Here is a 16,328-nt window from a genome sequence, read left to right as displayed (position 1 = left end):
CAAGATTAAAACCCTGCGCCCTGGGGCTGACTGCAGTCCTCAGAGATCACATGTCTGTTGCACACTTACGCATCTATAGTTGGTATTGCGTATTTTCCAGTGTTGGTAAGCATTGCACCTTTCATGTTAGGATCTTTTACTTCCATCATAAAACTTCTGGGAATTCCAGTGCTCTTTTTAATCCTAGGACCTGATTCAAAGTTCTTATCCTATTTGGAGGACAAAGGGAGAGAACAGAGATGAAGGAAAAAGCAGTCATCTTTAATATTAGCGAACATCATACAGCAGTGTTTTACAGACAATTCAAAATCTCCATGAAAAATGAAATTAAAGATATGCTTATTTTAAATGTCAAAATCCATTCATGTTTTCTCTCATTTAATCCTCACAATAGTCCTATGAGGTAAGTATTATTATGATCACTTCAAAGAAAAAATAGGCTTACAGAGATTAAGAAACTCACCCAAGCTCACTCAGCTATTAAGCTGCAGAAGCAAGGCATGAAGCCTAGCAAATCTGGTACCACTGACTATACTCATTTTCTGTTTAATAGAAAAGGAAACATTTATTAAGATAAGCTATTAGCTTCGGGCCAATATTTTAGTGCAGGAGGTTACACCACTGCCTATGATGCCAGCATTCCATATGGGCACTGGTTCAATTCCCAGCTACCTGCTATTGCACCTGGGAAAGCAGTGGGAAGACAATCCAGGTCTTTGGACCCCTAGACCTACATGGGAGACCCAGATGGAGTTCCAGGCTCCTGGCTTCAGACTGGCCCAGTCCTGGCTGTTGTGGCCATCTGGGCAGTGAATCATCAGATGGAAGAACTCTCTCTTACTGTGCCTTTCAAAGAAATACAAAAAATCTTAAAAAAAAAAAAAAGTTGGCTAAGAAGTAATTCTAATAAAAAATAAGTGTGCCACAGTTTCTACTTTGGACTTACCCCATTTGTTGGGCAATTCTTAATGTAATGGCCAGGTTTACCACAACGGAAACAAGTATAAGATGGAGGTGGTGGACCTAGAGGTTTCTTCATGTAACTGAAAGGGAAAAGGGAAAAAAAAAATTACATGTACATAAGGACTTTTAAAAAATAATGCTGTTGGTTAGCGGGTAAAAGCCCACCCCAAAATTTCTTCTTGTTAGTGTAAAATACTTAGGAACTTACTTGATTGGGTCGTATTCATGGCCAGATTGCGACATCATTGCTTTAATTTTATCTTCTTCAGAAGCATTGGCTTCAGCCAGATTGGCAGTCTGTTTAACAGGTAATTATTTGACACACACATTAGAAGCACATTTAAGACCACACAGCCAAAGATCACACACCACACATCCTCTAAAGAGCAGTACCTAACCTTGCATAAAAACAACTAATTGCATGTAGAAATCTCAGAGGTACTGGGAGTTTTTTAGGTCATTAAATGAGGTGTGGGCACCTGCAAACCTTAACAAAGACTTTCTGGGGGCACTCTGGCCTTAGACCCTGTTTGTACCTTACATTAAGATTTGCATACTGTTCATCTAAGAGTAAAAAAAAAAAAAAAAAAAAAAAAACTGAAATTAAGTTAAAAAAGAAACACTTGATGGTCTTCAACCTTAAAGATATTTCAAGTGTCACAGGATGAAAATTGTAATTTACACTTAGAAGTTGGAGGTAAGGATAGGGGTAGAATGACTAAATGTATTACACAGCAGACTGGAGACGTCAGAAGGCTTGTCAGGCAGTGTACTGTTTCAGTTTTAAATTAAGTACAAAGGATGTTCATAACCGTTCATGATTTTAATTCCTTAGGTAAACTTTTTATATACAACAGTCTAGATATAAGCAGGGTCTAAGGGAGCAAATTCTAACTGAAATTTTCAAGCAGCTAACATATGTATCAGCCACTCACTGAGTTCTCTCTTTACATTCATCCACAAAACAAGCAACCAGTTTTAACATTTTATTGTAATTTTATATACAAAGAATACTTAACATTAACAGAGCTTAGAACAGCAGCAACATTTACAGAAAACTGGATTACAGATATTTAACAACTAATTTGTTTGAACCCAAACATTATTTTACAAATAGATTAAAAAAAAAAAAAAAGTCCCCAAAAGTCCCCAACTCTTCCCCACAAAGCAACAATGGTAGGAATAGACTAAAGCTTCAATATGGTCCTTTACAGAACATAAGAATAAAAACAGTAAACTATAAACCACTAAAGGTCTTAATTCTATGCTACAGCATTTTGCATTAGAAAATTATAAAATAGGATGGCTTTAGAATTTTTAGGTTTTGTTTCCTAGGACGGGAGCTTAAAATGCCATTATTCTTCACTAGAACATTTTGTGGAGATACAGTCTAGGGGAAAGGATACAACCTGTAACAAAGCCAAGGACAGATAGGGACAGCACTAATGGAAAATTCATCTTTTCATTAATCTTGGTTGCTGAATTTGGTTTCACATTTCTGATAGTACGGAAAAAAGAACTTTGGAAAACTGGGTAACTTTCCTTCTTGGTCCCCCAAAATCTGTCCTTTTTTTTTAAAGGCACAATTTGCAAGCTAAATGTATATATTTTTTAGAGTAACCCATCACTAGTGCTTTCCCAAACAAAAGATATACATTGTTGAGAAGAAAATGCAAGCAACTGTATTGAAAACACGCCACATACAGTGAGTTCAGGAGTTAACAATGTGCCCTCTGCCAAACATACATTGTGGGTATATTCCTGCAAACAGCCTTAGACACTCGCACAATTCATGTAGTCTGTGTTCAAACAAATTAGGTTGTTTAAAACTTTTTCTAAGCAGACAGACTACAAATCTATAGCATAAACAACTGTATCACATTTAAAATATTGACCTTCATGGGATCAATTCAAATTTTCAAGGAAAAAAAAAAATCATGCAATCGTCCATGCAAAGGAAATCTTCTGCTTTGGCTGCTTAAAAAAAAAAAAAGTCCACATAATTTAGAGCCAAAACCAGGAAATGCCTCCAGAACTTTGTTAGCTTCCAATGTGTAACTAAACAAAAATGTATGAGGGGAAAGTGATTAAGTGTAGCTTCATTTATTTCTTCTGTCTTGAAGATGGATAATATTCCAACCTGAGGCTGAGCTGACAAAGTACCAAACAGCAACTACTCTTTACAGGATAGTTATATGTACAATGCTTTCATAAAATATATCCTCCCCCCAGCGCATCTTAACAAACTGCTCCACATAAAAAATTTTAGAAAGACATATTTCCAAAAAAAAAAAAAAAAAAAAAAAGATATATATATATATACCTTTGTAAGCTGGGCCAGTGAAATAGATGCAGAAGAGTCATCAATCTGTTCACAAAAAATTAAACACACATTCAAGTTCCACACTGAAAACATCTGAAAGTGATCATTTAGCTCCTAATGCCACTTAAGTTCAAATATTGGGCATTTTCTTAGTTTTCTAAAGAATGCCATTTTGTTTAAGCCTTCAAGTGTAGCTAAACTCTCTTCATCCTTCACTACATATTTCATACCATTATAAAGGTTATCAGTTGGGGGAGACTCAATTACAAGGGGAAAAAGAGGGTGAAGAAAAGTTTATCACACAGGAAATCTGTTGAGATTGCTAACTAAACACCAGAAGAGTCTTGTGTCTCTCAATGGTCTCTAAATTTGATAATGAACAAAACAATGTACACTGGAAGAGAGAATAAGAATCTTTCTGATTTTCCCCCAATGCCCATTGTGTGACACTAAAAATAAGCAGCTCTTTAAAGGCTCAGATAATTGCTTTAATAAATAACAGCTCCTACAGAATTGCTACTTTTTTTTGAGCATGGGCTGCTCTGTGCAAAGAAGTTTTTTATTCTCCCATACAAAAACTAAAATAGCTTTTTGCTAAAGATACCACAGCTTTATTGGGGGAAAGTATTAAGCAAAAATTAAAAAAAAAAAAAAGAATAACAAAAGTACCAGGGGGAAAGAGTAAACAGCTGCCAACATATGATGATGAATCCCAACATTTGAGACTGGAATGTTAATTTAATCAGAGTAAATCTATGAGTGACTATGAGAGGGCTTTGACAGTTTTAAAAAAAATTGTCATTGGATCTCCTAAATTGACTAATCAGCTTTAAAAACATGTGCATATCTACGTGTGTATATACACACACATATACATATATGTAGCAAGTAACCCTGAAGACAGGATTTCCCTACTGTTTCCTATCTAGTAAGTGGGCTGCTTATTCAACACATTATATGTTCCTTATGCGTCACTGGTCAGAATTTACTTAAAATGGACAGAATGTTAAAAGATGTTTGGATCAAAGAAAAAAGTCTTCATCAGGTACTTCAAGTTTTTCAGAGAATAAGAACATTAAATTAAAGACGTATGATTTAAGAGCCTCAAATAGAATGCAATCTGTTTCAATACGAAGTTTTTAGCCAACGCCCATCATGTGAGGGATTTAATAGATGTAAATAAAAATAATGGTGGCTCAATTTAAGATCCATCTTACAAGTATCTTAGGATTTTAAGAGTTAGTTTTATGGGTATTATAATTGAGATTTTTAGATAAAAAGTTCTTTGCTCCATGTTGAGGAACCCAAGAGTTCACATTCCTAATACACTAATCCCACATTCCTAACGCATAACCACATAACCCATCAGTGGGTTCTCCTGCCAAGCTCTGAAGTATATTTTTCTCTTTAAAAAATTAAGCAAGGGGTAAGCAGAAAAAAATATATATATACAATTATTCTAAACTGCTGTCAATCATCATCTATACTACGTTCCTAACCAATAAAACAGATTAATAGCCCTTAAGGTAGTCCACTACTGTCTAGAATGTGAACATTGAAGATTTTCTTAGAAAGCGATCTGTTGTATTAATTTTCTTATCATTGGAACTAAAAAACTAACGTGCCAAAAAACCCCTTCCATTCCTCCATTCCTCACATCTAAGACAGACCCTCTTTTTGTTTTTATGCTGGGCTTTCTTTTTAATTTCCTGCCAACTTATTGTATCGTATATACTTGAGCTTAAAGTGGTTTCAGATTTATAATTGCATCTTGTCCACCAAATAAATTACAATAGCACTTTATAATCCACAAAGAAGTCAAATTTATCACAAGTTTGGAAAAGTATCCAATTTTGTTTTCTTCTTGTGTAGCAAGGTGTTAAGAAATTAGCAAAGAATGCTGACAAAGAATGGTTTAAAAATTAGGACTATATATATATATATGTACGAAAATCAAAACAGTGTAAGATACTGTAATAAAAAAAAAAACCCTGCCATGTTAAAAAAATTTAGTTTTCACAAAAATGACTGGTGCACAATATAAACATATTCAACTTAAACCACCTCCCTTCATTTAATTAGGGGGTCTCATTTCTGGGGGCAAAAATCTGAAATCTGTTAAGCCAATTTACTTGCTTGAAATTAAAGGACCCTGCAAAATATAATTCTGATGTTTAACTAGCAAGAATAGCAACCAGCTTAAGTACCAACATGGAAGGATGACTAAATAAAACAAGGCTGGGGAATATGAAAATAGCCATCTCTGATTAGAGTTGGCTTACACTGCCAAAAATGTACCTATACTTTTATTCGTCAGAATAAAAATGAGGTCTTAGTACCTCTGCTTTGTGAAAGTGCACAATCCATGCGATTCTTAAGTCTCCTAAAAAGGGCACTAATTACACTTCAAGAAAATACTCTCATTCTAAAATGTCAGCACATGTACTCCAAGCAACAAAGATGGAGATATAAGTTATCTGATGTTTGCATTTCAGATAATTCTACCTAAAAATCAAAGCCACTTTTCAATGTATTAAAAAAAAAAAAAAAAAAAAAAAAAAAGAACAGAAAAGAGAAACCTAAATAAGCTTAAAGTAAACTGCTTATAAATGCAATACAGACATGCCAGGGAACACACAAGGCTAAAAGAATGTTAACTTTATTTATGAACATGTGATTTGTGTTTATACACATGCTAATAAACAAAAAAGAACTCTTTTCAAGAAATAAAACTTTATCTGAATTAGTTTAAATACTATATAAAATGTACTTTATACAAAATGTGTTACATTAACTACTACAGTCACCAGGATAGTCAAATCTAATTTGTGCTAGCATTTGGATACATAAAAATCAATTTTAAACCAATCACCAGCAAAACAGAAACTTGGACAGTTTTTACAGCATTATGCTTAAAAAAAAACCCATATATCCAAAAAGAGGGGAAAAAAACCCAAACACTAAGACTTTTGATCTTTGAATCACTATATTTAGTTCCACAAGAACTAAAGGCCATATACTTTATAAAAACAAGTCCAAAGTTCAGTTACTCTGCGTTACCATGTTTAGATCCAATGATCCAATGTGAGTGAAATGCCTCATACACAAAGATCGGTAGTATTTAAAAGTATAAAGGGAAATAGCAAGCAATACCCTTGAATTCTAAATGAAGATTTCAGACATCTTGCATTGTGTACAATATCAGGCCTGAGCAGTAAATGTTGAGAACCAAGTGTACAGAACCCGATTACCATAGACCTGTGATCTGATACATGCTTCAACCACAACTCAAGGATGCTGCTACCTTTTACTGAAGAGCTCGAAGAGTGTCAAGCTTAAGGTTTATCTGTGATCATAAAAATTAAGATGGCATCCTGGTTAAAAGGAGTTACCTTTGATAAGCTACAGCTTTCAAATAGCCTATAATAAAGCAGCATTAAACTATCTTATAAGCGGGAAGTATTTTAATTGGTCATATGGAGACTGAACAGAAGTGGAAGACCCTGTATTAAAATTTGAAAACAATGTACTCAAATTGTGTAAAAATTAAGATCACTGAGACATTTCTATACTCATGGGGGAGAGGAGGCAATTTCAGATTTACTTTATACCACAGTTGTAAACAAGGAGCTCAAAATTGCCAAATTAAGCAAGATTAAACAATAAAGCTGCATCAAGGGTTTCTTGGAAAGCTCTTTTCTATGAGGCGTTTGAACTGGGAGAAAGCACCAAACTTAGCTTTGCATGTTGCTTATGCATTTCAGAAAGCCATCAATCAGGCAGAAAAAAAACTAACAAAAACTAAGTGATACAACGTGAAAATGGCAAAATATACACTCCAAACATTTTTTTATTGCAAGAAACAAAAAGCACACAACAGCCTGTACATACATACAAAATACTAACTATAGACAGACAGATGTAGAACATGTTATCATGTTCATTAGTGTAAAACCTACACGATCTAAAAAGATCATACATTAACTGTACAACACAGTGTCATACAGGGAGAATGCTATCATATTTAATATGGAACAGTGTTATGGGCACAAGTTACCCATTTCTACAAATAAGTGTGCAAATTATGCCACATATAGTCATATTCAACTGAGCTGTCAATCAAAATACATTTTATTTACAATATGTCCTATGATCAGTTGGATATTAAGTTTTAAAATGATTTACTTCACTGCTACATTATAAAGGTAAAAGCAATGTGTAGAAAAAGTGTGAGATTGTGTTTTTACATACTGCTTTTGTAGTTCCCATGACTGGCTCAGATCGACTTCTAAAAAACAAAAACAAAAATAACAAAAACTAATGTTAGCTATTTACACATTTTTGTGCTAACAAATCTTAATACTTAGCTTCAATTACACTTTTTTTTAACAAATAGTTTTCTTTTGGTACACAGATTTAAAAAATGCCAATTTCTTAAGTAATGAACAAACTATTTTGATTAATCTTTACTGGCTTGAAACAGTGTAAAATACATCAGTAAATTCTATATTAGGGTTTTATAAAATAGGTGTATCTTGGGACTTAAATATTTTCTGAAAGGTAGTATACAAATTTTGTTGTATTTATAAACTGTGTTTTAGTCACAGACTGAGAAATTATATTATTCCCTATTTTTTGAGTGGGTCCAGATGTAAATTTTCACACATTAAGTTTTCTTAAAGCAAGACCACTGTTGTTAACATTTGTGACCTGGATCCTTGAGAAACTGTTGTGTTCCAAAACTATCAGATCAAGAAAAACAGGCTGATAGCTATTTTCGGTCTTACAGTGTTTCAAAACAGTGACCAAGGACTGAACAAGAATTCCAAGTCCCAGGAAAGTACAACATAGTCTTGAGGGCTTTTTAGTTCAAAGAGTAGTTAAATGGTTATATAGAAATATTCAATTTTATGTTTAAAATACATCAAAAACCCCAAACCAAAAATCTTTAGTCCACAAAGGAAAGGGGTTACATGTTGACTTTAGAGGCTTGGCTTTGAAAGTTTATGCTACTTTTAACTATCTTAGGAAAATGTTAGATAATATCTAAAAGGGATGTCTGGGTTTGTGCAAAACTTAGAAATTCTGGTATTAAACACTGAAGTTTCAATTTTCTATTAGTTGCCCAAGCTCATAAATATTTTATAAGGAAAATTTATTACAAAATATTATGTATTGTGAATTAACATGCAATTCTATAGAAGAATTCAAATAATTTCTGATTACAAAAAAAAAAAATCAAAGGAAACTGAAAGTTTGCTACTTTAAAAAAAAACACTAATTAAGGGCACTAGGACTATAGGAATTAATTCTATCCTTAAAATTTCTTAAAATCATTTTATTCTAAACGCACATAATACTAAGCTCACTTGATGACCACAACAAAGAAAGTGTTTAGCTTTTAAAATTTGTCACTGTATAAGATATTACATAAAATATTAAGATATAGAATTGAACTTTACAACTAATGAGAAAAATCTTAGAATAATTGCCCACATGAGGCAAAGCTCCAAGAAATTACTTTATTTTACCTCAATTCGAGAACAAATAGAATTGGCCCACATGTCAAATAAAGCTACCTGACTTCTCAGTGTAAATCACTACCCTTTCCCCAGCTTCAGTTGCTTTTTCACCCCCATAGCTCACTATGACTTAAATTACTGCTCCTTCTAATGCATGTAAGATCCAAACTAGTCTTGAGATGGCTGCGTACTTATTCCAGTAATGGGCAGGCATCGTTGGTTTAATTCTTACAACCCCCTTTGAGAAGCACAGTTGTCCCGCAGTATCTGCAGGGGCCTGATTCTAAAGATAACAAAATCTGCAGATGCTCCGGTCCCTTATACAAGCTGGTACAGCATTTTACATATTTTACTCACTTGTTCTCATACATTAAATCATATCTCTACATTACTCATAATATCTAGTACAACGTAAATACTACGTAAACTGTTGATATCCCATACAAGAAAATAGTCTGTACATGTTCAGTACATAGGCAACCACCACTTGCCTAACTACATAGCACTAATCCATGTCAGCAACAACGTAATATTTTTTTCTCAAATATTTTCAACCCATGGTTGGTTAGGACTGCTGTTACAGAGGGCTGACTGTACTCACAACCTCGTTTCATTTTTGAGGAATCTAAAGTAAGGACTTTAGATAATTTACCCAGTCATCTACTGGTATAAAGCAGTAAATGGATTCAAACCTAAGCCTGATTCCAGCACCTCTATGTATATAAATCCTATATACTCTATGGCCTCTCAATGAAAGCCCCTTATTGACAAGAAACAAATGTTAGCATTAGTGAATAATCTTGGTGCTATCAAAATATTTAGGGCAGATCTCTACAACACATCTATTTTTGTAGTGACAACAGAAAAGACCACCACCAACAAAAAGGTAGACAAAAGCTAAGAGTATGTAAATTATATAATCACTGAGTATCATTTTCTTGTTTTTACAAATATTGCCCCTATAGAGCAAAACCTTTTCCTAATAATAATTATTCCAACAACTAAGTTTAACGAGAGGGGAAGAAATATAAAAAAAAAAAAACACACAAAAAACCCTCATTCTAAGTATTTGGAGGGCTGAGAAGACACACATTAATCTTATCATTAAAGTTCAGTTCTAAAATACACCTTCTTTCTCACAAATTTAAAAAAAAACACCTATTTTGAGAAATGTGAATTCTGATACTTACATAACATATGTCTTGCTTGTAGATTTAACTCCTCCAATAGGAATTCTTCTAACAATCACAGATGAATTCTTAGGAATTAGAGCATTATCATCAGTATATTCTGTAAACAAAAAGAGTCGAATTTCTATTTGAGGATTTGTTAAGTACCCAAGATTTACAAAACTTCAAATATAATAAAAGTTATGGGGCATGAGCTTAAACATGAAAGCACACTAATAACTACATTGTTCCTTGCATCTTGATTTTGGGTAGTCAGAACCAACACCCAAAGCTGCCCCTATTTAAAGCAACCAAACTGTGGCTGCGAGTCCTTGATTTCAGTGCCTGTTTGTAGAACTCCAAATCTTAGACATTTTCTAGTTTATTTGCCTAGCAATGATAAACAGGAAGAAAAGCTACTACTTAAAATGAAGGTAGTGTTTCTCTCCCAGGCCCTAACCATGAGTTAAAATTATGATCCCTATTCTCATGGAGATTACTAGGGAGGAGATTCAAAATCAAATTATGACATGTTATGAATAACTAAGGCAACTTTGGGTAGAATGTTGACTCCAAGAAAGCCCCTCTGAGAAACACAGATCTGCTACTTAAGGACTGAGAAGCCAGACACAAACTAGATAAAGAAAAAGGCCTTTAGGCAGGAAAAAGTATGTAAAAAACAAACAAATACAGAAAGGACAGAGAGCCAAAGAACACAATGATGTGAAATACAGATAGAAACATACAGAGCATACACTGATTTACACTTTTGTTTTTACATGTGACAGAAAGTCACTGAAGGATTTTGAACAAGGTGATGACAATATGATTTTTGCTAAAACAAAAATTACTCTGGGGGCCAGTGCTTTGGCAGAGTGGGTAACGCTGCCACCTGCAACATCAGCATCCCATATGGGTGCCAGTTCCTGTTCCTGGCTGCTCCAAACCAGCTCCCTGCTAATGGCCTGGGAAAAGCAGCATTAGATGGTCCAAGTGTTTGGGCCCCTGCCACCCACGTGAGAGACTGGATGAAGCTCTGGACTCCTGCCTTCAGCCTGGCTTGGCCTGGCCATTTGCAGCCATCTGGGGAGTGAACAAGCAGATGGAAGACCTCTCCCCCCCCCCCCCCCCCCCTTTTCAAGTAATAAAAATCTTTAAAAGAAAAAAAAAATTACTCTGCCATCTAACTGTAGGGAAACAATACTAAATGAGAGAGAGAGAGAGAGAGAGAGAGAGAGAGAGAGAGAGAGAGAGAGAGAGAGAGAATTTTCAAATAGAATTGACAAAGTTTGCTTATGGATAGAATATTGGAGAGATGAGGAGAAAGAGGAATCGGGCAAGAATGCCTGGGTTCCCTGAGTTAGCACTTTCTGAGAAGACAAACAGGAGGAACAGTTCTTATTTTTCTACTCCTTAATGACATCTATAAGGAATTAAGAAACTGGATATTACTATGGCAAAAAGATTTGCTAAGGAAGGAATCTGTAAAATTACAAAAAAGAAAAACAACTCACTACTGGGAGATGCAAAGATGTAGTCATCTTCCTCAATCTCATCACTAGTTTTTAGGGTTCACTTAATGTTAAATTTCACTTAAGTTATAGAGCAGAGTGGCCAACTACCTGTTTTTCCAATTATTTCAAACTTACAAATCTATCAGCTTTTGCACTGTCATAATGCTAGTTTTGTTATAAATTGTTTAGGCAAGGGCTCTCTACAGCATATTTCCAAGTCGTAGGCTGTACTTCACAAGTATCCAATTAAAGTGATGCCTAGACTCAGGCATGCCAATGTAAGACTATCATCATTATTTTGGACAGTTTATTAGTCCCAAATCCAAGCAAGCTCTGAGTCAGAAAAATCAGGAGCAGTGCAGACAGGGCATTTTTTGACAGCTAATCCTAGAAACGCAATTTAGTATGAAACACCCAACAGAAGTTTCTGAATATGTCTAACAATTCTCAAATACATCCACAATAGCTTTCAAAAACAATTTATTAGTTTGATCAATGCAGTACTGTGTTAAACTGCAAGTCAGGTGCCCTCAGGCCCCTCAAAGGACACCTTTTCTTTGGCAGTGAAGGTGCTGGTGGGGGCTTCCATCCACTGGTTCACTCCCTGAATGTCTGGGAGCCAGGAACTCAAAGACTTGAGCTGTAACCTGCTGCTTTAGCAGGAAGCTGATGTCAAGAGTGGAGCCAGGACTTGAACCAAGGCACCCAGCTATGGGAAGTGGACACCCCAAATGGTGTCTTCAGAACTGCAGGAAACATCTACCCCAACTGCCCTTTTAGTACCTGAATTACAATGACAACTTCCTACCCCCAAAAGTGTCAAGACTTCCTTACCAAGTAGTCTGTTAACTTTAAAAGACTCCCGAGTGTAATTTTTATTCAAAAACATGAAAAGCATGGATGGAATGAAAACCAGGATGAATCTGAGAACTGGAGGGAGTCAGGGAGATAAAGAAGGGTCTCTCTAAACTACATTGTACTTCTCACACGAAGTTCCGAATGAAGGTTGGTTTTTAGGGGTCAGCATACAGAAAAGCTCCATGTACAATGATGATCATATTGGGCTCACTTTGGTAGTTTTAGAAATAACCAAGATCCTGAGGTTTAAAACACATGGAATTCTGATACCAGCAGTTTGGTCTTATCAAGATTTAAGGTTCCTAAACACAGACATATTTCTAAGACTGTAAAGAATGGTTTATAGAAACATGGAACATTAGGTAATTTAACATTAACTCAAAACAAATTAAAAGTGGTCCAGTTCAAGATTCTCTCCTAGCCAGTCTCCTATGAAGCTATACACATTTATTTTTGCAACGTTTAATGCACTGGATAGTGCTAAAACCAAATGGCATTCTTATTCAACTGTCTGGTGACACCAGATGCCATCTCCAATAAACAGCAGTTCACATACAAATATATATGCAAGAAAATATGCTGCAGGGCAAAGCACATTTTATTTCCTTGACTAGGAAAAAATAAAAAATAAAAACCATAAAGTCACAAAAGTTAAATTTGTGAACAAGATTCCTTCAACCATAATTTACTCCAGTCTAACAAAGTTATGTTCAACTGTCAGGTGGAAAAGATGGATAAAATCTAGTCAAGTGACTCAATCGTGTTACACACCAGTAAAATATGAAGCTTGTGTATGATCAAAAATTGTCTTAATAACCCTTAATTTATAGTCTTCTCATTCATAAATACTCATAAACATCACAATGGCCTAAAATTCTTATAAATCCATCCTTTCCTTTTTAAGAAATGTAAGTTACTTAAACATTTAAATAACTTATTCCAACAGTTCATGACCACCAACAATTTTCTCTGTAAGTAGAGAAATATTACACAATTACAAGTACCAAAGGTTAAGTTATTTGTTTTAAAAGAGGGAGGGAGCAGACAACATTCTTTCCCATATTACACTGTAGGATTCCCAAGGAATTATTTTTGAATCATATGTTGTACCACTGTTCCTACACCTAATAATTCTGTCTTCAATGTAAACAACAAAAATTGGTCTTCTCCATGACAAAATCTACTTTCCCTACTACAACACTGACCAGAGATAGGGTACACCTCATTTCCTCTAAATCCATGTCAAATCTTATGCCAAATTCTATGATCAATAAACCCCCTAACCTAACGAAAACTTCACTTTCTTCTCATTCTATCAATGAATCTCAGGAGACTGATCTACTGCAAACTACACATCAGCATTACTGTATCAACAAGAAAGAAACCGAAAACAAGCTCCAGGAGTCAGAAGAGACTCTAGTCACATGTATCTACACCTAAACTTGTATTGAAAAAGAGAATGCACAGATTCTAAGAGCAGCGGCTTACTTCTAACTGATATGCTCACAGACCAGTGAGCAGTGTCCTAGTATCGACAGTAGTAGAAAGTCCAATAACTACTACTTTAACGCAGAGAAAGCAGTACTTCTGGTCTTTACCAAACTGCTACATGTATGGTAACAGCACTGCGTTGAGCTCGGGGTTCAAGCGCTCAATGATGATCTGAATCCTTCTAACAAGAGTGGTCTAACGTTTCACGTTCCAAAAACCAATTCTAGCACTGCTTAAACCCTCCTAAGTACTCGAGTTATAGCCCTTCCTCACAACGCAGGGGGGAGGGAGAAAGCAAGGTCAGAGCGTTTGCCATTGAATTCCAAAAGCTGGGTAGGTTAGGAAGTAACTCTACCGCTACTTTAACCAACCAAGGGCGGCTGCCTATGCTCTCTTCTTCCCGTTCTGGTGTAAAACAACTTAGAGAGGCCACAAGGCAAGCACCCAAAGAACCCAGATAACGCCCCCGTGCGTGCCCGCCCCACCCCTCCCCCTCTCCCCCCATCGCTCTCGTTTTTTTGCACAACTGTTCATGGGACTTCCAGGCTTTGTGAATGCAGAGATCAGAGAAGCCGGTTCAACTCCAAGGCCGACTGCTGCAACCCTCCCAATCAAAGTTGTTTCGCAAAGTATTGGAACCAACAGTCCCGCAAGAATGGCGGTTAGTCTTCTGCCAGGCTCCACAGGGCCAGCATCCGTCTTCACCCAGCACGTATCTGGAGCCCGTGTGGCTCTTACCTTCTTTCGTCTGCGCGTTGGTGATCTGTAGATCGCAGTCGGCGGCTTTCAGCTTCTCTCTCCCCATTATCTGCTTCTTTAAGTCGCAGAGGGAGATGTGCAGCCCATCAAAGGTGACGGTGTCATAGTTGAGTTTAGAGGAAAATTTATAATGCACACACGACATGGTGCCAAAGGATTCCTAAGGTTCAGCGAGGAGACGTGGACACTCTCAATATATGTATATTTATCAACTTAAGAGCAAATATGTACACACACAGAACACTCAAGAGACACCGAAGGACCCTGAGGCCTCAGATTAAATACCCCCCCAACCACAAGCAGGGGTTCGTGAGAACAATAATCCAGAACCCCCCCCGCCCCGAAACTCAGAATCACTTCATGTGGGAGGAGGAGGAGGAGGACGAGGACGGGGAAAAGGGGAAATCGAGAATCCGCCAACGGGCACAATGTCACCCGGCTGGGTCCCCCTCGCTCATGCTAAGGGCCGGCAGGAGACGGGGGGCGGGGGCAGGCGGTGCAGTCAGTAGCGGTCAGTCCACACGTTAGAGTCCGGATGGCCCCGAGGGGTCAGGGGTCCATAGCGCGGCCGCACCTCCCGGTTGGTCTCTCCTTCCGTGGATGGATTGGGGTGACCCAGGCCCCGGGAGAAGGTTGAGGGGGAGAGGGCCTAGGCCCGGAGTCCACGAGCGGCCTCTCGCCTTCCTGGCTTCCGGACGACCGGCGTCGGCGTCCCCAGGCCCAGGCCCCCACCACACACAAGCCCCTGGCGCCTGCTCCCCGGAGGCCTCGAGCGGCCCCGCGGCCTAGGCCGAAAACGCGCGGTCGGCGGAGGAGAGGCCTTCCCGCAGGCCGCCCCCGGCTCGGCTCCGCCTCCCCCCCGCCGCCGCCGCCGCCGCTGCCGCCTCAGACACAAAGCCGGTACTAGGCCTCAACTAGGCCTCGAAGCGCTTCCTCACCACCCCGGGCCCCAGCCAGCGGCCGGGTGGCTTGGGCGGACCCCGGGGACACCGCCGAGGCTCCCTGACGCTTCCTCTCGCCGGATCCTCCACGCGTCTCTCGCCTTTTCGCTCTCGTCGCCTTTTCGGCCCAGGACCGCGACAAGAAAGAAGCCCGGAAATCGCCGGGCGGCGGCAAGGGCTGCGCTGGCTCCCTTTTTTGTTTTGCCCCCCTGCCGATCTCCGGCCCTCACCAGGCGTCGGCGACACCTCCAAGCCAGGCACTATGGCGGACGCGGCCTGGCTTCGGGCGAGCGCCCCACTCCGGGGTCTCTTAAGCCGGGATCGCACGGGCGGCGCGCGCGAGGCGGGGCCGGCGTGCGCGGATAGGCGGGCCGGGAGGCGGAGCCGCCTACGTCACAAAGCGCACCGGCCCGCCCACGTGACCCTGCGCTTTGTGACTCCCGAGCGCGGAACCTGAGCTGGCCGGGAGAACGGAAGAGACCATCTTCCTCAAAAGGCAGGGGGAGACCGGCAGGTCGGGAGAAACCATCTATCTCAAAAGGGAGGGGGAGCTGTGGCGAAGAGAGGACCGGTTCTTGGGGAGGGCTGGGGGAGGAGGGGTCGCCTTGCAGCCGCTGCCGTGCAGGGCTCCCCTGCCAAGTGGTGGGCTGTTGGGGGCTGGCCGGCTAATTCCCCCTTCCCCACAGTCTCCATCCCCTGCCCCCAACCCACCAATTTTTGTAAACATGATGGTTGCTATGCTGTCAACTATGGTTGCTATGCAAGCAGTCCCAAGCTTCCCTCCCGAC

The 16,328-nt window shown here is 38.7% G+C and overlaps 1 protein-coding gene across 2 annotated transcripts in view; it reads right to left on the bottom strand.

Annotated features, from left to right (window-relative positions):
* RBBP6 (RB binding protein 6, ubiquitin ligase) overlaps window positions 1-15,861 on the bottom strand; it is a 31,565-nt gene extending 15,704 nt beyond the window's left edge. The window contains exons 1-8 of one of the 2 annotated variants that reach the window (XM_062180661.1): window positions 15,771-15,861; window positions 14,579-14,759; window positions 9,999-10,098; window positions 7,538-7,574; window positions 3,287-3,331; window positions 1,172-1,260; window positions 947-1,043; window positions 70-209 (exon numbers count right to left, since the gene is read on the bottom strand). In XM_062180661.1, the coding sequence (XP_062036645.1) occupies window positions 70-209; window positions 947-1,043; window positions 1,172-1,260; window positions 3,287-3,331; window positions 7,538-7,574; window positions 9,999-10,098; window positions 14,579-14,744 (674 nt within the window). In that variant the 5' untranslated portion in view covers window positions 14,745-14,759; window positions 15,771-15,861. Of the gene's footprint in view, window positions 1-69; window positions 210-946; window positions 1,044-1,171; window positions 1,261-3,286; window positions 3,332-7,537; window positions 7,575-9,998; window positions 10,099-14,578 lie in introns of both variants that reach the window. The other variant, XM_062180662.1, reaches the window with a different exon arrangement.
* Between the last annotated feature and the right edge of the window lie 467 nt (window positions 15,862-16,328).

This window comes from Lepus europaeus, chromosome 21 (assembly GCF_033115175.1).
Source record: "Lepus europaeus isolate LE1 chromosome 21, mLepTim1.pri, whole genome shotgun sequence".
In the NCBI taxonomy this organism is placed as follows: Eukaryota; Metazoa; Chordata; class Mammalia; order Lagomorpha; family Leporidae; genus Lepus; species Lepus europaeus.
Note: the sequence above shows the minus strand (reverse complement) of the source record. Positions and strands in the feature narration are given on the sequence as shown.